Source organism: Poeciliopsis prolifica, unplaced genomic scaffold (genome assembly GCF_027474105.1).
Source record: "Poeciliopsis prolifica strain line A6 unplaced genomic scaffold, Auburn_PproV2 SCAFFOLD029, whole genome shotgun sequence".
NCBI lineage: Eukaryota > Metazoa > Chordata > Actinopteri > Cyprinodontiformes > Poeciliidae > Poeciliopsis > Poeciliopsis prolifica.
The window spans coordinates 3,648,680-3,674,342 of record NW_026562404.1 but is presented as its reverse complement, the minus strand read 5'-3'; the positions used below and the strand labels follow the sequence as shown (position 1 = coordinate 3,674,342).

The 25,663-nt window shown below is 39.4% G+C and overlaps 2 protein-coding genes across 2 annotated transcripts; one reads left to right on the top strand and one right to left on the bottom strand.

The window, feature by feature from the left end:
* The first annotated feature begins 4,517 nt into the window (after window positions 1-4,517).
* On the top strand, window positions 4,518-10,495 carry sypl2b (synaptophysin-like 2b). Its single transcript, XM_055049451.1, has 6 exons — window positions 4,518-4,636; window positions 4,801-4,878; window positions 5,380-5,498; window positions 7,100-7,298; window positions 8,536-8,721; window positions 9,708-10,495. Exons 1-6 carry the CDS (start codon window positions 4,619-4,621, stop codon window positions 9,825-9,827), a joined length of 720 nt encoding a protein of 239 aa, XP_054905426.1. The 5' UTR covers window positions 4,518-4,618; the 3' UTR covers window positions 9,828-10,495.
* A 1,212-nt stretch (window positions 10,496-11,707) lies between these two features.
* Window positions 11,708-18,426, bottom strand: amigo1 (adhesion molecule with Ig-like domain 1). Its single transcript, XM_055049769.1, has one exon. It carries the CDS (start codon window positions 18,329-18,331, stop codon window positions 16,802-16,804), a length of 1,530 nt encoding a protein of 509 aa, XP_054905744.1. The 5' UTR covers window positions 18,332-18,426; the 3' UTR covers window positions 11,708-16,801.
* Between the last annotated feature and the right edge of the window lie 7,237 nt (window positions 18,427-25,663).

The window sequence follows — 25,663 nt, the reverse complement described above, 5'->3', positions numbered from 1 at the left end:
GCTGTGATGGTAATTAGCACTTATGCTAATTAGCACCTCAGCACCAGTGGTGGTAATTAGAAGAACTAAAAAAACAAATGTCATAAAAATGTGGGCTGTTGATGCAATAATCAGAATGAGTTCATCATATCAATCGTTTATTTACTACTTTTCATTTATTCCTACATTAAGCCCGTTTGCATCATGATGTGGATGAAAAAGGTGACAATGACTCGAAAAGGTTTAACATTTCCAACCTTATTTTGTTTTATAAGTATGTGAGAGTTGTCATCAAATAAAGCAAGGTAATCAAACCACATTACCTTTTTTTTGGAGGGGTGATTGTCTATTTTATTTTTGTATTTTTATTTTGTTTACATTTTTTTGTTGTCCCCTCCTCCCACCCCCAGAAATAATAATAATAATAAAAAAGAAATGGATCATTTTTGTCCATATTTTATTATTGAACCATGTTGCAGTAGAAGTACCAAATATTGAATCGTTGGCCAATATACAAAAACTTCTTCAATTTCCAGATTGTTTAAAGATGGCATTTAACAGCAAAACGTAATAATATGTAAGAGTTCATACATTTATGCAAAAAGTATCTCACATTCCTGCGTGTGTTTTTTTTCCAGGCATGCTCACATAACATTATATTATGAATAGTTCCAGATTATAAAAAATGTTTGGTGAATCATAGTGAATTTGTACTTTTAACTGTTGCAAATGACAAATGACAACATGTTGCAAATGACAAAAATTAAATATGATCTCTTTTTTGTAGTAGCACACAACAGGTTCAAAACCAGTTCATGCTCAGGTTTTCCTTCCATTTTCAGCCTTTTTGCTTCACACCACAAGTCACGATCAATGCCTTCACACACAGTTCTGACAAGGAATGAGAGATGGGAGGAGCAGAGCAGTAGGTGTTTGCATTTCCTCATTTTTTTGCTCATGGAGTGGCTCAACCTATTTAGCAAGTCTGTGAACTAGCCACAGAAAAAACAACAGAAGGAATGCTGCATCTTATCTTATAAAATAAAATCTGTCACTCAGGTCTCAGTCATTTCAGAAAAACTTAAGGGGCTATTTTTAATATTTAGTTTAAATCATTAATTATAGTCTTTATTATCTTAGTTGTGTGTTACTGAAGATCTGAATTTGCTCTCAAAACCACACAGCTTGTTTTTATGGCTGCATTCCTCCATAGAAAGTGAAATAAAGCCACTGCAAAAAAAAAGGCACCTTTAAGCACCCTTATTCCTTGAAGGAGACATGTGGTTATTGGTATGGTTATGTCCATTCAGTAAGTTCAGTCTATTGACTGCATTATAAATTATCTCTTTTTACTTAATTAACTATCTATGTGTAGCTTTTTAGATAACCTGATTCGGTCTCTCCACTCTGATTTGGGAGCCAATGGGGTTAAACACACCACCCTACAGTCAACATTAACACTGTTTTACAACTTGAACATTGGACCAAATTTTACTGGTTCGGTCTAAATCAATTAAGGATAATTCCACCTTTTGGGATATGAAGCTCTTTTCTTTATGCTTTTTAAAATATGTATTATTAAACAATCTAAAATCTTTTAAATAAGCCACCCAAAACCATCATTCCCAATAGTCAAACAGGTTGGTTGTCTTGATGGTCTGGGTACCAGCAGTGGCTCAGTTTGCTCATGCCTCAGCCCAGTTCTGAGCATGTATAAATGTTTGACATCTAACCTCTATCAAAGTAACAAAACCAGTAAAACCAGTAGTAGTTTTTCTTTTTTCCAAGTGAAATATTGTGGAACAATAAACTGCCCATCACACCCAACCTATTTGTTTTCCAGTTACTGCTCATAAAATCTCTAGAAATGGCCTCAGTGACCAGGTCAGGTATGCAGGTTCATAGCAGTGAACTGTAATATTGAAAAAAAAATTCTTACCAAGTGAGACATATTTTGTAGATTAAGTATACTGTGACTGACATTCTCAATGTGTGTTTTTCAGCAAATGAAAACACATCATTTAAGATTAAAATATTACATCTTTTTTTATATTTTTTAATAGAGAAATGTGTGCTTGATGAAATGGATGTATATTACTCAATTAAAGGGGCGGCATTATGTGTTTTCTGGTCACACAGTGCCATTTTATAGAACAATCGGCCAACTATGTTACAGTTAGTTGTTATAAAAATGCTTACAAGAAATTTGACTTTGTAATGTGATGCCATGGAATTGGCCTCTGTGTCTTTAAGAAGCTCCTGTCCTTTCTGACACTCAATTATCACAACAACTTCCCTCATAAGAACAACTGTTCTTAGAAATGCTGGACTGAGAGGTAGTTTGTATGATAAGATCAGCAGACCCACAGTTACACCAAATGTTTTCTATTTGCTGCTGCTGCTGCTAGTCTTATGGAGCTGAGAGGAAAAGTGTGTTTGTGTCAAAATAAATCTGAAGCAATCCGTCACTTGTGGGTTTATTGAACAAATTCTTTCTTTGGGAATATTAGCCCCACTTACAGTAATTTTAAACCAGATCATATTAGAAAAGATAAAAAAGGAACTGCATACTAATTGCACAGTTTATATTAAATGTTAGTATGCACTTTGTTAAGAGGAATTTACACAATTTATTGCAACAGTTAACCAAATCTCAGTCTGAGGTGAAATTAGGAACAGACGATGGAGAAATCAAATTTCGATCAAGTCTGTTTTATGCATTTGTGCAAAAATTTTCTTTTTTTTTCTGGCTACAGGCTAAACGCAACTTCTCATCAGTGGATGCATTGAGGTCGGCGAGTCATTCAGGTGCTTTTTGGCACATTTACAACAGGATGTCATGTGCCTATAGCCGAGAGGAATGGATTCAGAGTGCTGCGGAGAGAGACAGTTATTCTTTTGTTATGTTTCTCCCATCCCCACAAAGAAACTCTGGACCTCATTCATGGCGCTTTGATTACCAGTCTAACCAGACGGCGAGGTTTTTTTTTTTTCCCACATAAGTGGGACAGGATGACCAGATGCAGAAAGTCAAATCTGACTTGTGAGTCTTAGATCCTGAAAAGTTTTGAATTCTTTACTGTGTTAAAAAGTTATGCTTGTATTCCCAGATGTGGGGGAAAAAAGAGGCAAGTAACAATGGAAGAGAGAGAGAGAGGCCATCATGACACTTAAAAAAGTAGGCCTTTCTTAAAAGGCAAAGAAAGTAAAGTGAGTAAAGTGAGTTCCTTAATCTCTTACCTGTGATGATGACAACACTGGTGACCTCATGGAGCCCTTACACGCAGGCATTTTGGGGGTGTCAGGTGAGGGATTAACCATCAAAAGTCCCCTGGGACAAACTCTGACAGGAAGAGGTCGGGCTGACCCAAAGCCATGACTGAATCAGAAGACCAGTTTCTTGGAGTTAACAGATTAGGTGATTAATTGTGGTCATAGTAAACAAATCTAATTTTCCACTGTGAGAGAAAGATTTCCAGGTTCAGGCTTGACAAGATGAGTTTTTTTTTTTTTTTAAGCCATTGCTACAAAGTCAGAATGAGATAAACAGGCTTGACTGGGCCATGAAACACTGCTGATGGAGTTCTGAAAACTGGAAGGCGGTATGATGGACTGCTGAATGAAAATTTGAAATATTCGATTCCTCAAGCAGGACCATTCTACGCTGTTAAGTGGGGGAAAGAGAAAGAATGGTTCCTAGTTTGTCAGACTTTCATCATACAGCAAGGTAATGACTCAAAGCATTAGTCTAAACTATGCCAGAACTAGCTCATAAAAAAAGGGTATCTTGAAAACATGGAGTATGCAGATCAGTCTCCAGATTTAATCTCTTCAAGCTGGGTGTTGGGAGTTTGGATAGAGCTGAGGGGAAGCGAAGCAACCTTCAAGAGCCACATACTGATGGACATTTCTGCAACAGAAACAGAAAAAACTCTCAGAAGAGCCTTTGATTTCTGACACAGAGAAAACATCTACAAGTTTGTTCAGCAAAAGGTGGCAACTTTGATGAGACTAAAGTTTAGAATAAATGTTGACCTATGATCTGATTTTGTGATTTAATTCTTAACTTCAGTCGCTTATTTGTTTGATTTCACTTCTTTGTGCACTGGGACTTTGACAAATTGAGGCGTCTCAAAACTTTTGACCAGTTGTGCAAAATATAAAAAATAAAAACTTTTCCCCCCTTCGAAGTGACTGTTCATCACAGGCTATGGTCACCAGAGAGCACTTTCCTGTATCTTCTGGACTGAGAAGTCTCATGTTTCTCCAGGAATCTGTTGGAGCCACTTCCACAAACGTAATCATTTGCTTTAAAGAGGAAGAAATGCTTTGCTAAATCCCACTTAATTCAGAAATTATTCTCAATAAAACTAATAAAACCCCAGTCTGTATGTTTCGGATAAGGGTTAAAAATTAAGTCCACATGACGTGTAAAAAAAAAAAAGAAATCCCATATTTCTTCGCTTTCGCAGCAGCGCCCCCTGCCGTCCCCTCTTCTTAACGCCTTAACGTCTATGGTCACGTGTCAGCCACAGCGATTCACTGAAAAGTTTGACTCGACGCAAGGAGCCTGCACGGAGCTGCAAGGCCAAAAACAAGCGGATAAGTTTTATTAGTCTGTTTTTCCCTCGGAGCGAACATGGAGTCCGTGGCTCAGGTAACTTCAGGGGCCACAACACTCAGAGGAGACCAGGATAATAGTTTTGTTGTTCAACCAGTTGATCTCCTTCTCTGTTCTTTTTGTTTTTCTCTCTCGATAAGCCCACCTCGGTGGCAGATTCCTTCATATTTTCTAACATATTCTGTCTTTACGTTTATTAGAAAGTGCTCTCATCAGGGTTCACCCTCGACTTTGGACCCCTGAAGGAGCCCCTGGCGTTCATCCGTGTGCTGGAGTGGGTGAGTTTTACAGGGTTTCTTCTCCATATGGCCCGTGCGGCTCTGGGCGTGTGTTTACGTGGGTAGCTCGTCTCTTGCACGCCAGAAATACCTCGCAAATTGATCAGGCAGTTTAGTCTTGTGACCCTCCCCACAGCTTCAATGTGGAACGCGTTGCAGCTTCATGGTTCGTGTCAGACTGAATCATACTCTGCAGCCCCGGGTGGAAGTGGGCAGCTGTTATGAAACATGTCGAGAAACAATTGCAGCGTCTAAATGTAAACATTTGCAGGTTCCCAATTTTTACCCTTTTATTAAAAAAAAAAAAAAAAAAGAGTGAGCCTTGCAGTGAAAGTCATGTTATCGAGACTTCCTGTCAACATGTTTCATGCCAAATACAAGGAAGCATGCGCTCATGTATGTGAGCGTCAGATCAGCACTTTTCATTTCACCACCTCCTTCCTCATTTCTTTTCTCCAACTGTGTGTCCCCCACTCTGTCTCTCCCCCTCCGTGATTGCAGGTTTTTTCCATATTCGCCTTCGCCACGACTGGAGGTTACAGCGGATCCACCTCGTTCAACGTCAAGTGCAATGGAAGCAAAAGCGAGGAAGTGACTGCGTTGTTCAACTACCCGTTCAGGTATGTTCAAGTCATCCCACGTCACCAGGATTACCTCAAGATAAAAAAAAACAAAAAACTTTTAGACTAAAATCTTAAGCAAAAAAAGATAAAGATGTAACGTTTTTTTAATAGAACAGGAAACAATGAATAAACCTGTTGCATTAAAGGCACAGTCTGTAATTTTTAAAAACAATGAATTGTTCTTTGCCTCTCAGATGTCGTTTTGCCAAGAGTTTGTAGAAAAACCCCCAAATCCTGGCCTGGTTCAAGCGTGAACCAGGCCAGAGTAGCTCTACTTTAGCTGATTTCAATGATTTAAAGGGGGGATGTTATGTAAAATCAAGTTTTTTAATTTGACATCATGTTCTGATGTTATTTCCTCATAAGAAACGTACCCTTAGTGTGGCTTTGATTATTTTGTGCATGTTTGAGAAATGCTTTAATCTCCCATGGCATCCATTCAGCTGTGCAAAACTCCTCCTCCGGGCTGCAATTTCCATATTTCTGCCTCAAAGCGCAGCCCTCTGCTGCCATTCCCTCATTCAGCTCCTTCAGACTAGCCAGCAGCATTTAGCAATCACCTGCTGGAGCTGCGTGCCTGCCGACCTCTTTGTATGAGCTGCTTCTCAGTAAAATGCTGCTCATAACTTTGTTAAAAGGTTAAAAGAAGAGCGATGTTGTAATAATTCCCTGAAAGTTGGAGCAGGACTTTCTCAAAAAGATATAGGCCCAATTTCAAGGCATTAAATTATGAAGCTACAGTTCTTTTAAGTCATGTTTGACATATGCAGAATTTTTTTAACAACCGATATTATATGGCTGGGAAACACATAATACTGCCTCTTTAAAACCACTAAAAAAATGGACATGATACTGTTTTAGTGGAAAATAAGAGTCTAGACTGAGGCTAGACTATTCCTAATACGCAGCTGTTAAGCTCTTCACTGCTTTTGACAATTATGGTGGTATTACTCTTGGGGGCTGAATTTATCCCTCTGATCAAGTAACAAAATGAGCAGTGATTGGTTGTGAAAGTGTCGATATTTGATATCCATTAGCATAATGTTTGTAATCCCCTGGGTTTGAATATTTGTCCAATCCAGGTGAAGGATGTGACCGTAAACTCTCTGAACCTCACTTCAACCCTTCAACACTATTACATACTATTACTTTATTTGGTAATAGCATTAAAAGATATGATGAGAAAATCTTTACACACCTGACTCTGTAGCAGAGACATGGATATTTTTCAGGCAGTCAAACTTTTTATAATAAAAAAAAAAAAAAAAAATAGGATGGTGTTCCACGGCTCAGAATGGTGCCAAATCAAGAGATGCTTCCAAGATGTGACAGGACTTTAATTCCACATCATTATATATATTTTTAGTGACTGGAAATATTTTCCAACATCTCAGTTTGATTAGCAGCGTGTGGGGAAGGGGTAGGACTCCATTCTGCAGAGATTGAGCAATTCGTTCCAGCGCTTACTCTTGCGTCTTTTTTGAAAGGATTTTAAACCACTGCTAAAGAATTACTGAAGATATTAACCGTTTCACAATGCAAAGTTATGAAACCTCATCTGTGGTTTCTTAGAAAAGAATGCTTATTTGTGTGCAAAGGTTGATGGACCATCCCTATCACGTTACCGATTGTGAAACCGATGGAACCAAAACCTACTTCCTGACCGGAGATCACTCGTCCTCTGCACAGTTCTACGTCTGCATCGGAGTTTTGGCTTTTCTCTACAGCACCGCCTCGTTAATCCTCTATCTGGGCTATCAGCACTTGTACAGAGAATCCACTCGGGGTCCCATCACGGTACGTTTGCATGGCTTTCTTGCATTCTTTTTTTGCTTTGTTTCAACAGACTTGATAAATGTGGACCAAAAGAAACCCCCCCCCAAAAAAGAAATTGTCGTGGAATAATCGTATCTACACCCTCGTCCTGAATCTTACTGGAGTTCGAAGAAAGTGTAGCAGAGCTGTTTGAGTTTAGGGCTGCGAAGGGTGTGGTTTACAAGCAAATGAAGGACATTTGTGTTGTGCAAACGTTTCTGTCAGCAAGCACCATGGGCAACACTGGAGGAGCAACATCGCTGTGTTGTCATAAGCTACTGAGGCGGGTGACTGTGAGGAATCTCGGCCACAGCAGAAGGAATCTGTTGCTTTACTGAAAACATCAGCTTAGAGAAGCGTCTCTGGGTTACTGTTCAGGATTTAAAGACGTGCTTGTTTCCATTTTGTTTTACATCTAGGAAATTTTGTAAATGTATATAGCATTAAAAAAACAACTTAAAAAAGCACATTCTCAACTAGATTGTGGAGTCTGGATGGGAGAAAAACAGATATAGAAGTGAGTAAAGACCAGATTTAATTAAATTTTTGTTTTGTTTGAAAAGCACATGGGCAAATATTTTAATTTGCGTTTCCATATTTTAAAGCAGTGAAGGCATTTATCTATTCCTGCCTAGGAATATGAAAAGAAAAGCATTTTTTAAAACATTTTAAAGCGCGATTATAAAACAAAAACTATCACTTAAATTTTTCACAAAAATAGAAAAAAAATGTACATTATTTTGTTTTACTTAAATTTTTTTTTATTTCATGTGAAAATGGAGTTACCTTTTATTTTTCATTTCCTAATTTATGATGGGAACATCCACGTTCCTAAACATGTGTAGATACATTTTTTTTTTTAAATCTTTGTTTATCTTTGTAGACAATTTAGTACAGATGATTTAAAACAGTTGGTGTTGTCAAATCTACAGAGTTTAATACAAAAAAAAACTTGCAATAATGACATTTTTAGATACAGTCATGCTTTAAAAATGTGTAAATCCAGGAGCTTGTTTCCCCATGTGTTCAGCCGCCTTCCTCTTATTTTCTTTTGAATTGCATAAAATGCATCCAAAACGCTTCTCAGATGTGTTGTGGTTGGTTCAGTCAAATCAGGGAAAAAAACCTCATTCTGTCTTATTAGACCTGCTTGTTTATGTTGGGCCCTGAAACTAAACACAAGATCAAACTTGCTTTTATACGTTTGCTGTTTCTCTAGGATCTGCTGGTGACTGCATCCTTGGCTTTCCTGTGGCTCGCATCATCCTCCGCCTGGGCTAGAGGTTTGACTGATGTCAAAACAGCCACTAGTTTTGAAACTATTTCCAGTGTTCTTGGCGTTTGCAAGACGAGCACATGCACCCCAGGAGCCTTGCCCTCTATGGGCAAATTAAATGCTTCTGTGGTGAGTTATAACACAACGTGACATTTCTTTGCATAAAAAAATCGGGTTTGCATGTAGACAGAACTGCTCCATGTTTTGCACAAACGATTGTGTCTTGTCAGTGAGTTTTGTTGGACATACTTGTCAAGTGGAAGTAGAAACCATAGTTTTCATTCAAAATTTTTAAAAGGTCTGTGTGCATTTTTTTGTGGCGTTTTTTAAATCCTGAAAAGTAAAATTCAGCGCCACCAGTTTCCTTCAGAAATCATCAAGATTAGCTTGTACAGCAATATCTCAAGGTATGAGTGTCAGAGAGGGTCAAGATTTTCTTTCTGTAAAATGAAACCACTTCTCAAAACTTCCATCCTACACTGACACACCAGGCAAAGTAAGCATTTGTCAGAAAATCAAATCAAGAGATTCAGGCTAACCAAAACATGCAGGGACTGCAGAGACTCACCACTTGGGTGAGAGAATCTGTTGACGGGAGTCATATTAGTTATGCACTCAACCAATCTGTCCCATTAATGGGAGGCTGGAAAAAGTCAGACGTTCTGCTTGCATGTAAAACATTTTACATGTCAGGTAAAATATTTTACATGTCATGTGAAACGAAAGGCAAGCGGATGTGGATGAACATGTTCCCATCAGTTTAGGCCAAAGCTAAACAGGGAAGACGGTTAGTTCAACATATGAGGGAATTTTGGAAAAGAAAATCTTTAGGGACTTTAGTGGAGGTTCACTTTCCAGCAGGATAACATGAGCCACAAGGGGAATGAAGATCAGTCTGATTAAACTTGATCTTCTTTGCAAAGATGGACCAAACTGTCAACAATGTCAGAATCATTAATTCTCTCAAAGACTTGTCGTTGCAATGAAAAAAAAAGTAGTTCTGCAAAGTATTACCTCTCTGGAGTAATTACAATTTATTTATAAAAGGGGTGGAGGGAGTAAAACCATGCATCCTTTTTGGCTAATTTTCAATTTCTGTCCTAACTTTTCTGCAGATATTTGGATTCCTAAACCTCATCCTGTGGGGAGGAAATTGTTGGTTTATATACAAAGAAACTCCTTTCCACAAGACAAATCAGCCTGCCAACGGTGAAGCTGGATTGACGCCATCGTAACTGCACGGCTCCCTCTTTTCAAAAACAGTCTGATATATGCAACTGACTGCAATTTTTGCAGAAAAGATTCTAATTTTATGCTGTTTTTTTTTTTGTTTGGTTGTTTTTTTTTTTTTTTTTTTGCTTAATGAGAAATTTATTTTTGTCATTTCATCTAAAAAGGTACTAAAATGTATTGTTTAGCCAAATATTAATACAGACTGACCCATGTAATACTAAAGCATGCAGACTTTTGAGTTTTGAGTTTGTAGATAACGGGTACAAATGCAAAACCTGCTTTAACAGCTGCACACCTTTTTCACAGGATACTGTACAGTATCTTTGTTCAATGTAAATTTTCTGCAATTATATATTGTCCAAAACTCAGGGCTGATAAGAATATTAATCAGATTTCCAGTTTCAGTTCAAGTACTTGAATGTGTTTAGTTAAAATGAAGCCCATGTTTAAATTATATAAGTGCCACCGTGAGATTATTATGTAAAGGTCAAATAGTTTTTGTTTTTCTTCCTTTTGCGGTCATAATAATTGTTGTTACAGTAAGGGTAATATTTCTAGTTTAGACTAACTTCTGAATATTGTGCTGAATGGAGTGTTTCTGTTGAACCCGTTAAAAGCATTTTACTGTTAAATTTTCAAATAAAAAAAATAAAATTCTCGTTACATAAGATATACTTTCTCAGTTTCTTTTTGGAAAATGTCCACGCAAACGCATTTACAGTGTTTGTGTTTGGTTGTACTATTGTTTAATACAATTAATTGCCTCAACACTTGAGATGTGTTCAAATCATTCTTACTTCACTTCATGTCTCAGTCTGTGTCTGTCTCTCTACCTGCTCTTTGTAATAAGAAAGATTAATTTGCCAAGAAAATGATCATCCGTTTTGAAAATTTATGAAAGAAAAATATCCGCATTTCATCCCCATGTCTGCCGTAGTCGTTTCCTCGCAGTTTAGTTGAATTGTGTTTATTTGGAACATTTTTCTTTGGTTTATCTGCTTAAAATGTTGAGTGTGACTGCTGAGTAACAGTGCTTTCAATATGTATATTTAGATATCAGTAATGAACCTGTCACAGTGAGTTTTCTCCAATGACATGATGTTTGCCATTACAGTATGATGAAAACCCCCCACCAATTCCCACCACTGTGTGTGGAGTGATATGAAGTGCAGTTTGTCCCCCAAATATGTGTAACAGCATCCAAAGAATTCAATTTTTAGTCCAAATGTTCCTCAGAAAACCTTCGATGAGTGTTTTCCTTCAGCAGGGGAGTGAGGCGCAGTGAGCACGCATTTTCTAACTTTGAAACGACTTTTGCTTCTCCTCATCTGGAGCTCTCGGGGAGTAGATATTGACTCTTCATGAGTTTTCTATTTGTTTTGACTGTCAGAAATTCAGAGCACCTCTTGGCTGATTTATGGTAAAATGACCTTATTTAAATATGCAAATTTTGACCTTAACAGTTGAGAAGCTTAGAAATTTTGCTGTCACCACTAACATCAGTGTGTTTGATCTCCTTCTTACTTTAATTACATTAATGTATTAGATTGTAAAGAATCCTTTGTAAATCGTTGTCGATTGTACGATGCATGTTTAACCACCAGAGGGCAGTAAAACACAGCTCGTAATCAGTGGTTTTGGAGCATCTTGACTGAGTAATGTTCTATGAAAAAGCATTTATACGTCTACCAAAGCTGATTATCTGTATAGTAAATGAATGGGCAACAGTTAGATTTTAATAAAAAGGTTTATATATGGTGCTATTATAATCCACAGATTTAACCCACCATGTGTTAGTCAAAGCAGATCAGAACTTTGTAATAAAGTTAGCATCAGTTTAATTGCTTTATGATTTATAGAGAAAAGAAAACGACACAAGATGTAAAACTGTATCTTTTATTATGTCAAATTATTGTGTATTACTCTTCTTTAATGCCTATAGTTTGCAGCTATCCTGCAGTCAGAGAAGCTTTTAAGCATACCATGCAAAGCCATTATCCTTCAGCGACGAGGCCTCTGAGTTTTTATGGCAGTGACCAACCTTATCATTTTTAAAGTTGTGGTCAATAAACACAGTGCTTTCAGTGCTGCTTAAAGCTCCCTTCTTATGCTATGGCCTCGGGTAAAAGCAACAAGCTTCCTGTCTCACCTACTCATGGCTGATTGCTACTTTATAGCTATGGATGAAAGATGATTATGTGCAGCAGGGTGGTAAGAACGGGTTCCCTCCCCTTTTTTAATCTGGCTGGATTTATTTAATCTTAAGAGCAAAGAGCCTGCAAGGTGCGGAAATAGTATGTTTGAGGGTTTGGCTTAAAAGATACTGGAAATGTGAGCAAGTTAGAGACGTTACACAGTCCTGAGGAAATCTATTTACCTACTATTTGGTGAGCTTTTCATACACACTTGTTTTTCAGAAATTCAGGAGATCCCTGTTTCCCACTTCCCTCACTCACCTGCCAGCAGCTCCCTACCATAGTATGGCATCACAATCTAGTAAAGCACTGTGTTTTTAATTTCTTATGGCTTTAGGAACAAAAGAAAATCCAATACTGATCGAATATAACTAGAGGCTACATAGTCTAGTCACTGCCAATTAGGATTTATATCTAAAGTTATTTTTTTTAAAAAGCAGAAAGAAACTTGGCACTCTCTACATGTAAGTTTTGATACCATATTCAGGCATTTTCTGTTTTCCCAGCCATTTCAATAAAAAACAACTAATTCCTACCCTGCTTAAAAATAAACATTTATAATAAGACTTGGATGTTGGAACAGCTAACAGTAGCACAATGGCAGACAAAATGCAAAATGAACAGTATTGGAATATACAAGAATACAGTCAGTACATCAGAACAGTACACAGCTAATCAATACTAAACGCAGAATGTGACTCTTAACACATACATGTTTATATATATATATATATATATAGAGATATTTATATTGTTGAAATAGACATACACAAAGGCAGATTTGCTTTGGAGAAAAACAGCTGAGCTTTTCCCTTTCTGTCAGGACCTTTGCAAAAAGCACTGAACAAAACGCTAAAGAGAACTACGATACGAACTGTGGAGGTCGAACATCAGAGTGGACCTAGTGGAAATTTATCTCCTTCTTGATAATGGTTGATTAATGTGCCAAGCTTCTCAAAAGCCACGATATATGTTTGTGATCTCAGCTTCTCGCACCGTCTTAAGTGACAGCATCACGATGGATAAAACGCACACATTTCAGCTGCAAAAGGACAAAAAAAAAAAACAAGTGAAACCCTTAAAATGGATCTCTCTCTCGGACAAACGCTACCCGTCTGTGAGGGTTATGTATGCAGCTTTTTTAAGTGTGGCTTGGTATTTTCTGCTGCTGTCTGTTTCTCCACCTGGTGTTTCAGCGTGTGACAGAGTGATATGATTCGCACACACCACCTCTCTGACAAGTGTGACTTCCTTTTCTCACCCACTCAGGAGATGCTGCTGTGCATGCGGCAACTGTGAATTTTCCACCAATTTTGCGTAAGAAAACATCGCACCAGAAATGTGTAAATTGATTTTTGTTTGAATTTCGAAGATGCGATTTTATGTATTTATCATTGTTTTAGATTTTTTTTGTTTTGAATAACAACTCACAGGCATAAAGGAAATTTGGTATTGTGTTGCACTTTTCGACCACATGACTCAGCTGGGAGTGAAAACGCTTCATGAAAGATTCAGGGAAATTGCAGACTTCTTAAAGGGCATCGCATTCATTGCTGAGTGATTGCTTTCCAGCCAAAGAAAGGGCAGCTTTATAATGACCGGGAAAGACGCAGCAAACAAAGCAAACACATCTGGGCTGAACTGAGGCTGTCAGTATACATGAAGGCAAAGAAAATGCCTCTTTTTTGTGTCACGGTGACTCACGATAACATGATCGATCCCAACTGGTTCAGAGAGAGAAAGACATGGAAGGCAGACTCAAACTTCTTGCAATCAAAAGATAAAGATAACATTTATGCCCGGCTGGCCTTGTTGGGTTGCACCATAAACCCAGGGCAGATTAATAAAACCGCCCTTTCTGGATGAACCAAGGCGTTCGATGTTTAAATAATATTCTAAGGGTATTTAAAGGGGCAGTTCAGAATATTTGAAGATGGGTTCTTGAGAGGTTTAAGCAGTTATTGTGCCTCCAGGAGATAACTCTCTGTAGGACAAACTTGAAGGAAAGAAACAGTCTGCTGCATTTTATTCTAAGATAGAGCAATATTGCAGGAGGAGACTGTAACTACCTCTGAATTCAACAGAAGGAGCTCTGCAGTGGAGCAAACGCAATGCTGGGCTTAAGAGTCTCCCAACAACAACATGGTTTCTTCATCCCTCTTCATTATTAGCTTCCTCACCTGAAGGGTCCAGGATACAATGATATAAATGTAAATCATTTTGGAAAATAACTTTTAAAATCTCTGTTACCAGAAAAATCCTGTAAAAAATCTCTATTTTGCAAAGTATCCAGGTTGGTATGGGCGGGGCGTTAGCATGAGTCCAGCTTCCAGCTAGTCCAAAAGAGGAGTTGATCTAAGCAGATTTAAAAGAAACTCCAATCCTGATAATCCCATAGGCCTTATTAAGAAGTATTTTATAAATGTTTCATCCAACAACCTCTTTGAACCAGGCAGAATTTTTTAACAAAACAAATGGAGGAGAACATGACATATAGAAAGTTTCCAGTCAAGAAAAAGTTTTGGTATAAAAAATAGCGGTGCACCAGAAATGATTTTTCTCGACTTTTACACTGCCCGACCATTTCTACTCAGCACTTACTCTGACCAAAACAACAACCTGCTGCAGGTAAGACTCTTATCGTTTTAATTTTGTATAAATCCAGATTAGTTGGTACCGGACAGTAAATCCTCATAGCATGACACAGAGGAGCCAGGACGAAAACAAACTTCAACAATATTAAAACAACTTTTAACGATGTCACAGCGGTTTATTCAAACCCTATCATTTAACCTTTTAAAACATCATCATTCTTGCATTGTCCTGTCATTTACAGAGAAGCAAGTAAATATCTATATAGGAATAGACCTTCATTGAATAACTAATTATTTTCCTGTTTGAAAAAAGTACCCAATGAAACATACATTCAAGTACTTTTCTTTGGCAAACCAACTCAGCATCTGTTTGTTACAGCAAGGGGTCAAGATGAGGGTCAGTTTTAGACATCAGGACATCGGAGATGCTTTAACTTTCTTAACTTTAATAGGAAAAAGCAGTCTGAGAATGTAGGAGCCGAAAACAGAACCTGCAGGTGGATGCTCTTTTTAAAAAAGCCAAAATGCAAACTTCAAAACAGCTTAGATCTAAAAAAAAAAAGTTCCATAAATGGTTAGGACCATCTTGACTTTGAAGTTGTTTTAAAATGGTAGACATGCTTACCCCTTTCGGACTTGCTGTTAGCTTTGCCTGCAGTACCAACTAGTCTGGATTTATTCTAACTTTCAGATACTTTGTTATTAGCAGCTTATAACCTTTTAGCAGAACCCCACTTTGACAATCTTGCACAATCTGTTTTAAAAAACCCTGATAATTTTGTTTTTGTGGCAGCTGGGGCTAACTCTCGCTTTTCCTGCCAGTAATGTACAGCTGCATCTCCATTATTCATGAGCTTATTTTTAAGACGCCAAAGCTTTACTGCTGATACAACAAACACCAGATTCTAGCAAGAAAGGGAGAAAAAAAAAGGCTACATTTCAGGTGTGACACTGGGAACTATTGATTGAACCGTACCTCATTTTTCAAACTCATTTATCACATCTGAACACAAACAATAAAAAAGTATAAACTTTCAGCTTTCTCGTGATGTGCACCTCTTTTCTTAAGAATAAAATAACATAATGCAGCATAGGCTAAGCATCTGAGCGTTTGAGTCTTAAGCTCTGGATTAGCACAACCAATGCTGTTACTTTGCCAAGAAGAAAATTTAACAGCATGTGGCACCTCAGCGGACGACAAGCAGAGCAGTCTCCGTCCTTGTAAGGAGTTTGGTACCTATGTGTTTACAGAATTGAGACGACGTGTTAATAATCTGTCAGAACAAAATACCTTTCTGCACCTTATGTGCTTCTGCAGGCAACTGCGTGCGGTTACCTGTGAGAGGCGGTCAAAATATTGTCTGGTTTTCACTGCAGATGTGAAGAAACAATAAGGGAGAAGCTGAATGCACAATTACTTCAGCATATGGTTACCCAAAAATTGTTAACCATGCAATTAGGAAATTTTCACTTATCATGTGTAATTGATAAATAGCTGCCAAATATGGATTTATGACTTAAAAACCCAGATAAAGCAGGATCAATCTGTATCTGCTAAGGGTCAGATAAAAAATAGGGTAAAAATCTATTTCTGAGAAATCCATGTGTTCTTACCTTGATTACATATCTCAAGCGTTAGAATCTCATATAATTTAATGTAATAGTTTTTATGGCATGCCGTGTCACTATATATATATCATATATAACTCGAGGTGAATGTCACTTCTGCTCAGAACTTGGTCACATCAGTTTCTGTCTTTGTTTGATATGATGCAGCCTAACCAAATTCTTCATTAAAAATGTAATTATGAGGAAACTACAGTTTTGATTTATACCAAAATGTAAAATGATTTTGAAATCTGCAATTTTTTTTACAATTCTCAATCGGTTGTAGTGCATCGCTTCCTGAGTGCTGCTGACAACCACATTTCTTCTCTAATAGGTTCCACAGTCCGCCCGTATGCATCCTTTCCTTTCACAGTATAAATAGTAATTGCTACAGGTTGAAACGCTGGAAAAGTCTGGGTTATTGTCCTCTTTGACAGCAAGACTATTCGCTTTGAGCTCCCTTTCAGATGCAATAAGTTTGCTATCCATCCCTCTAGCCTTTTCCCGCACAAGGTCACAGTAGGAGTTTAAATTAAATAAATCATGGCTCTTAATGTGCCCATTAGCGTCACTGTCGACTCAAACCACCATGGGAGTGTCTGAGAAGACGGAGCTAATGGACTCTGCTACCGATTTCTTCCTCTTCCCCTTCATGAGAGAGCCAGCCTCTCCATCCAGGTCGTCATTGTCCTCGTCCCCGTTGGGATTCACCTTGCCGTTCTGGCCCTGCAAGTCTTTGGAGTCGATGAACGCAACGTGCCTGTTCAGCTCGGCCTTCATCGCCGGGTCCTCGTGGGTGGGAGTGACGCTGAGCATCGAGGAGTGGATGCTGTCCTCGCCCCGGGTCTTGCCCTTGCTGGGACAGCAGAAACAGCGGCACGGTGTCAAGTAGAGGTACATGAGCACCAGCACCACACTGGCCAGGCAGCCCACCAAGGTAGTGTAAGCTGTGTTCAAAGTCTCCCCAGCCCCATGCATGGTGAAGTTATGGACTTTCAGCACAATGTAGATAGTCTCATTAAAATTTTCGCTCACAGCGAAGCACGTGTAGGTCCCGGAGTCATCATACTTCACCGGACTTATCTGCAGATTCCCGTTTGGCAGGACCTTTGCAGTTTGGTTGTCTCCTGACATCACCAAAACGTTCCCGGGCAACGCCCAAGTCTTCATCATGTCACGGTGTTTGGTGTCACAGCTGAGGATCAGCGTTTGCTCCAGGAAAGCCTCTTCGTCTGCCTCCTTGAACGTGCTGCAGTTCATGCTTTCGCCACTAAGGTCGAAAATCTGGGTTTTCTGCGAATTAGGCAGGATGCATGTGAACTCGTCACTAAAGTCCACAACAGGGTTCAGCTTACGAATGTACCAGTGGGCCAGGAGTGTGTAGAGGTCACAGGTACACTGCAGAGGGTTGTTGTGGAAGTAGAGGCCATTTTTAATCCAGGCAGGCAGCATATCAAGGTCATTTATGGGAACCTTTTTGATCCTGTTGGATGAAACGTCCAGGAGGCTCAGCTTTTCCAGGCTATACCTGTCTTTGATTAGCTCCTCTGGGAAGCGGGAGATTTGGTTCTGGCTGAGATACAGCTTCTGAAGTTTGGCCATGGAGGCAAAGGCTGTTCTGTCAATCTGTGAAATTTGGTTATTGTAGAGCAAGAGGACCTCCAGGTTGACCAAAGGCTCGAAAACAAACTCATCCAGCAGCTGCAGTTTATTGGAGGACAGGTCCAGGTAGCGCAGTTGCTTCACATTTGTAAAAGCTTCAGAGGAAAGGAAATGGAGATCGTTGTGGCTGAGCAAGAGGTTATGGAGATTCGGAAGCTTGACTGCAGTCCAATCAGATTTGAGCCGAACTATGGCGTTGTAGCTGAGATCCAGCACAGTGGTGTAGAGTGGCAGACCAGTGGGAATGGCAGTCAGGTCCATCTTGGAGCAGCTGACGATGTTCGAGGCGCAGATGCACTTCGTGTGGCAGTTCAGCGTCGACGCCGCTGCCTCAGGAAGCCAGAGGACGGCGGCGCAGAGGGTGAGAACCAGGCCCCATCTCTGCAACTTATTCTGAAACTTACAGAGTGGTAAAGTTTCACCTGCGCTGGTGGAAGATTGCAACATGCTAGCAGCTGTTCTCAATCCTCGAGAGGTTTATTATGATCCCATTTTCAGGAAAACGCTCTAGGATGTAGGAGTCCCAAGCACATTGGTGAATAAAAGCTGAAAAATAAGACAAACATGTTGTTAGATAGATTTTTAAAACAAAACACAAAATATAATACTCTAATCATATGAATACAGTACAAAATCTCTGGATTTTTTCTTCATTGGAATTATTTTCTTTCGAGACTGCTTCTCTGGGTAACGCTCTTTTTCCCTGACTTCTCAGGTTAGGTGTGCAACCATGACTTGGTTGGTTTGACCTTTAACCCTGATCTTTCTACATCCTTCTGCCGCCATGATGCTGTTTGTTCACCAACATTCTGCTAAACCAGAACAGTTGTAGAAACACCGTGACAACAAACAGGTGGATTTGATTTTCTAGGGTTACGAGGTGATTTGAAAGGGGTGAACACTTTAATAAGGCACAGAAGTTTGATAACGGCACCAAGTGTAAACCGAATCCGTGTTGAAGGTGCATTCGTTTAGCACCGGAGGTCAAAGGTTGGAATGACATCACAGCCGAGCTGAGAGAGTTCTAGTTGCCAGTTGTAAAAAGTTGAGACATTGGCAGGAAAGTTGTGCTGCAAAACAGGATGTTAACCATGATAACCATCTTTGATATCAGCAAAGATGGTTAAAGTTGAAGTGTAGCAAACAGGATGTTCTTATATTTATTTCACAACATGTTGCTTGAGTCTTTTTTTATTACAGTGAGCCAGTTGTTTAATGAGCTTCTGATCATTAAAAGTGTAAATGAAGAGTTAACACCTGCAGCATCTACCACTTCTTTATGTGTGGCAGCCATATTCAGGGTTTCCCTTGGACTAGAAGGATCGCATCAGTTTTGGGACCGGCAAACCTGTCCTGCAAAGACACCTCAAAATAGAAAGGCAGGACCTTTAAACAAAAAGGTAGAATTTAGAAAACACACAAAAATTGCTAATGCTATAAACACCTAAATTGTGTACCCTACAATATTTGGTTAACAATACATTTGTGCTTACTTATCATTGTTCATTTGAGGTAGTATTTCTTTAAATTTCTTTGTTTCAAATGTGACCAGCATTTAGGTTATCAGACCCACTGGTTGATAACCTAATTAGGATTTAACTGAAGTGCAAAAGAAATAACATTTATTGAGCTCAGTATATTGATTGGGTTTGCTTTTTTAAGGCACTAGTTAGTGTATTGTCAACAATGTCTTCCAATAACACATAATTACCTCATCGTATTCTTTAACATTTTTTTAACACAAAAACATTAGAAGGCTGCTGGTGCATCTGGCTCAGAAAGTTCCAGGGGGAAACTGGATGCAAAACTTTACTAGTCAAAGAAATACGAACTTTAGGGTCCCTCCCTTTTTTGTTTTCTTTCTTCCTTTGTTTTTTATTTTTACTGGTAACTGGAAAACACAACCTTCGAGTACAAATAGGATCCATCTCAAAACTGTGGGCAGTGGCTGAGGGGGTTAAGAAGCAGAAGCCACCCCTTCGGTTAATCAAATTATTCCTGTTAACATAAATACATTCAATTTCAGTAAATGGTGCGTTTAGTGGACTTCTAATAAAATAAAAATACAAAATAACCCCCCGGTGTGGAGATTCGCGTAATTTTCCTTTCAGCCTTCCCCTCTCCATCAGCACAACTTTCCTGTGCAGCTTTACGTGTCTGTCTTTAAATACCCATGTGTATTCACGCTCCCGAAGACACACTGATTCCCTCCGCTCTGCCCATCTTTCCATCTCCACCTCGCCATTTCTTGATCTCCCTGACACAAGCTGCACGCTGCCGCACAGTACAAAAAAAAAAAAAAAAAAAAAGTCCAAACAAATAAACGCACACAGGCAAAATCATGCAAATATCAGCACCACGTCGTGTCATGTTCCCAAACTGCCCTCCGCGCATTTTATGTAAGAGTCGCGCGCGCCGTTGCGCCGCACCGTCACGTTGACCAAAAAATAACAAGTACACAGAAATAAAGATGGAGATGGAGACACTTGCCTCGAGTCGTCGGGGTGCAGCAGCAGCAGCAGCAGACGGCGACGCTGATTTCATGAACGCAGCTCCCTGCGTTTTTTGCTTACGGCGTTTCTGCAGACGAGGAGCCGTCCGAGCGAGCTTCCGCGTCTGCAGCTGAGGACGGCTGGTGCAGGGAGGAGGGAGAGCCCCTGCTCACATCTCTTTGGCAAAATAATCCCGCTCCACGAGGCATCTAACGCGCGGCGCAAAATTACGCAAAAAAAAAAAATGCTTACGTAAAACGCAGAAATCAGGCGTTCGTTTAATTAATCACCTTCATTTAGTTATCAGATTCTAGTCGGTTGCTGTTGTTGTTGTTGTTTTAATCAGAAGCACGTTTTGCTCCGGAGCGAGTAAGATTCTGGTGCATTTTGGTGCAGGTTGGGTTTAAGTCCGGCTCTGATCGTCATCATCATCATCAGCAGCAGCAGCAGCAGCAGCAGCAGCAGCGGGAGCCACTGGGTCATTAAAAATGAGCAGTCTGCATATGACTGGCTCTCTGCGGCTCCACGCAGGCCCGCATGCGGCTCTTTTCCGCCAAGAGCCGCTGCTACTGCAGTGGTGGAGTCGCTGATCGGTATAATGCGCTCAAATCCACAAAGCGCTGTTTACCGAAAGTGACCGCGCTAAAGACGCGCTAAAAGCTCTGGAGAGGAAATGGAAAAGTCCACAAGGAGCCGGATATTACAGAGCAAATGATAGGGGTTATTATGTTTTTTTCCCTCAAGCAAAGCAATTCCTAATTGACTGTCGATTTAGAAGAAGCACTTTAGAAATCCTCGCAAAATAGTCTTTATATGCTCTGTAGGTATAATCAGACTTGAATGTGTTTTACTGGGATTTTAAACAACAGTTCAGAACAAATAGTCCATAATTGTGAAGTAGAAGGATAATATTTCACTTATCTACTGAGTATTTTATATTATTATTCACGCCCCTCTGATAACCCTAAATAGAGTCTACCTCTGTCAATAGAAGTAAAGATGTGCAAAAAGATGAAGGGGACAAGGAAAGCAAAGAAAAGCGTGGAAGGAGAAGCTCCAGTCAGATGAGATCGCCCAACCTTTGGTTGTGGAAAACTTACACTTCACATCATCCTCAACAAACCCTAAGAAACATGATGCAGGCAGTGTTATGATGTGGGTTACAAGTGCATTGGAATTGGCCCTGAGATATTTTGAAGATGAGTGGAGCTGGAGGGTTTGTGAAAAAGACTGGATTGCTGTGTTTCAGCAGGACAATGACCCCAAACACACAATAAAATGTTCCCATCAAAGGATATTCATGTGAAAATCAGGCCTTCTCAGACTCTCTCTGTCCAACGTGAGCAAGATTGAAATATTTTGCAATGAAGATTTGGGGAAAATGCACGCGCAAAGATAGTAGCTCAATAAATCTCTGACTGCAACTGTAGCAAAAACGTAATTCAACAAAGTATTCAAGGGTTCTGAATATGGTTGTGTGCTTTTCAGATTTTTACTTGTTAAACATATTGTGAGCTGTGTACTATTTACTTTCCTCTGAACAGTTATGAACTACTTTGTGCTATTGTTTGACATCTAAATAAAATACATGTTGTGGCTGACAGATGGAAAAAAAATGCAAATGTTCAAGCAGCTTTTGTAAAGGTTACATTTGTCTCAGTTAAACAAGAAAGGAAGTAGACAAACTGTGACACGTTTTTTCGGGTGGCGAACTACACTTAAGGTGAGTTTGACTGATTTTTTTTCCAGAAACCTTTTGGTAGCAGTGTTGAATCTAAAAGCTGGTCACTTTTCACGTCACCTTCACGTCTGCCGTACATGAACGGAGACTGTTTGTGAATATTTCTACGTTTCTGTGAACGGGGCGTATTTCTTTGTAGCCATATGCGCCAGATTCTCCTCTCTCATAAAGTAAGACACAGATTTCACTCACATGTGGCAGAATGTGGAACAAAACTGTCATTTTCCTCCCTCCTCCTTCCCACATATCATTCCTATAACCATCTGACAGCCGAATGTCTCGACAGTGACTACGTGTTCTGAGTAGTGCTACTATTTTTATTTTGTCTCCATATACGTAGGTTCTCAGACACTACAGCAGACTATGTAAATTAAATAATTATCTTGGCCTGCAGTGAGTAATCTCCCTGATTCAGCTGTGATTAAGGTATTGCCAGGTGTCTTAACTCTGCACACAGGCAGCTTGGTTGTATTTGTGTCGTTGTCTTCGAGGAGCCCAAAGCAGAAGAGACATCCAAGTGAAACAATTCCTGGAATATTTAAAAGGAACATTGTTAATCCTGCCATCAGGGCTGCATTTCGTGGCTGACAGCCTCGGGATTGCAGACGGCCTCCAGTCTGTTACTCGGCTCTGGCTATTCTTACACTCTGCGCTCACATTGTTTATGTTTTTGATGAAGTCTGTGCCAACTGTGCAGGGGAAACACCTTGTCAGTTCTTTTATTCAAGTGAATCCACCCACAAACTGCTTTCTGAGATACCTTTTTTTTTTTTCCTATTGGGAAGTTTCCTCAGTTCACAGACCTGCTGCTGTAATTCATGCTGTTTCTCTGGCAAAGCTGCGAGGGCAGGTGTGCTGCCAGGAAGCTGCTGTGGCCTCCCACTCAGGGGTATATCATCTCAAACAATGGGAAGAATGTGACAAAAAAGAACAGAAGATTGTTTTAAAGAAATTAATACTCAATATGATCAAATAATGGGGAATATTTTTAATTGATTGTAAGTATTTTGGGCAAATCCTTGAATCTTTGCTACTCTTTTATTTAGTCATTTGCACCTGTTTTGTGAGAAAAAATAAATAAATCTCCCAAACAGTAAAAAATAAAGATAATCCTTCACCCAATGTTATGTTAACATGTCAAGAACTCATTTTAGCTCTTTATTTTAAGAACAAAATAGATATTTGTCGATCATAACTCTCACAATGTACCAGAACATCGGAGCTTGTTTACATGCTTTCATCGCCGCGCACCATCCAGACCAGAACTCATTATCAAAGTCACATCTGTTACTCGATTTGCACCCGTCTCAAATTTACACACTTGGCTCAGCAAAGCAAGCAAATCAACAAATGTTGAAATCTGTTTTACAGAAATCAGATTTAATGTAAAAAAATTACGTTAAAAGTGCTGCAACGCTGTTGTTGTTACAAGGGATAAAAAAAAAAAAAAAAAAAAACAGTGTGAGCAAAGCTGTGCACTTTGATACGAGCGAATTACTGACAAGTCTTATCAAAACCAAGAGGAAGCACTCTAATGTTAGCGCACAGCTCCGGCAAACTGTTTAGAAATAAATTATGAAGCTACATTGTTTTTAAGTGAAGTATTTCCACAATATCATAGTGAAGATTTTCTGCTGACAAATTATGTGTTGGAGCAGTGTATTGAGACTGAAATGCAGACACTATATGGTACCATTTGCTGTTAAGAAAAACTAATGGTAGAGATTTGCAGTATGAGATTGGGACTTGATGTCACCAAGAGCCATTAAATGTCTTGAGTTGGAACTAAATAATCTTGAACAGGACAGATGTGTCTTAGATTCAATCTTTTTTTCTAATCTAATCTTTATGCTTCCTTTGCTCTTGCACGCCTTTAGAGTAAATCAAAAAATAAATTGTATTGATTGGCAGTTTCTCTTCAAATGCTTTCTGTTTCTCTGCACATTTATATGAGGCAAAGTTTTTTTTGTATGACACATTTCAGCAAAACGTCTTGTCAAAGTGCTTCACCTAATAAAAGCATCACACAGTAACCAACACTGGAAACAGAAAACAATCAACAAACATTACCATAATTAAAATCGTTATCAAATATTGAATGTAGATCAGAATTCATCAATGTTCCAGTTATTATTAATCAAAGGTAACTCTGCGCAGGCAAGTTTTCAGCCATAATTTAAAGAAAGTCACTCTTTCAGATGGTTTGCAGGTTTCTAGAAGTTTGTTCCAGATTAGAGGAGCATGAAAACTGAATGCACCTTTTCCATGTTTGATTCTGGTTCTTGTGTTGTGGAGTAGACCAGAACCAAAAGACCGTAGCGGTCTGGAAGGTTGATACAGCGGCAGCTCCAGCCCTGTGATGTATTTTGGTGTTAAGCCATTCATTGGTTTATAAAGAAGCCTTTTAAAGTTTGTTCTCTGAGCTCCAGGGAGCCAGCGGAAGTGAGAACGCAAACAACATCTAAGTCTTTTTCCTTCACCTTTCTCCAGCTTATCAAACATACATGTTTGAAGTTCAGCTTGTCTAAATGTTTCACGCGTTGGTTTAATAATGTCTGGGCTTCATAAACTATAGGTGCGAAAGATGAGTCTCCTGAAACGAGTTCGACTTGTTTCCAGAAAGAAAAAAAAAACAACCAACCATGCAGGGTTTAGACTGTGTGCACAGTTTTAGACATTTACTCTCTTACTTCCACACATGTAAACGTGTGAAATGAAAACCGTGTACAGAAAGCAGAGAGTCTGAACCCCGAGTGAAACCTCTGTCTGCATGTGTCTCTGGCGCTGTGACGCTGGTGAGATGGAGCTGAAAGTGATTAATGTTCTGTTCGACTTCCTGCAGCGATACGGATAGTGTTGCCTGGCAACTGCTCACGGCCTTTAGTCGGCTGGCTTGGCTCTGTGCTAAACCCGGGTGGCCTTGTCTTTTCCAGGTCTTTCAGCTACCTGCTCCTGTCCAGTTTCTTCATGTCTGCATGTTAGACTTCAGGATAAAAACACATCACGAGCCCAGATATTGTCAAAGAACTGCCGTCACTAGATGTCCTTGGCTAAAACACAATTTGATGTGTTGAGTTTAAACATTTCACGCATAAATTTGAACGTGTTTAGATAGCAAAAAACAAACAAGACGCGTTGCAACACGGTGGCAACACTGACGGTGAGTCTTGAAAGAAACACTTTAGCAGCCTTTTATTACATGGCGTTAATTTAATTATTATCACACATATTATGGACTGCAGTTTGAAAGTTTGCAACCTCAGACTGCAAAAATGATAAGTGTGCACTTTTATGCCTCACAACCCAATACAAGTTATGGACGGCTTGCATTGTGATATGATAGTAAACAATCTCCACATCCTGTCTCATGTGGATGGAGCCAGACGCCAGGCAGCTGCACAGATTGTATCAGACTGATGTACAATAAGAGATGTAATTTCATCCTCTAGCTGCCATGTTGCCCATAGACACTAACTCCCTTTTTGCCCTGTCACATCGCTACGATGTTTAGCTTTAAATAAAGCTTCATGTGGAGAAACCCCCCCA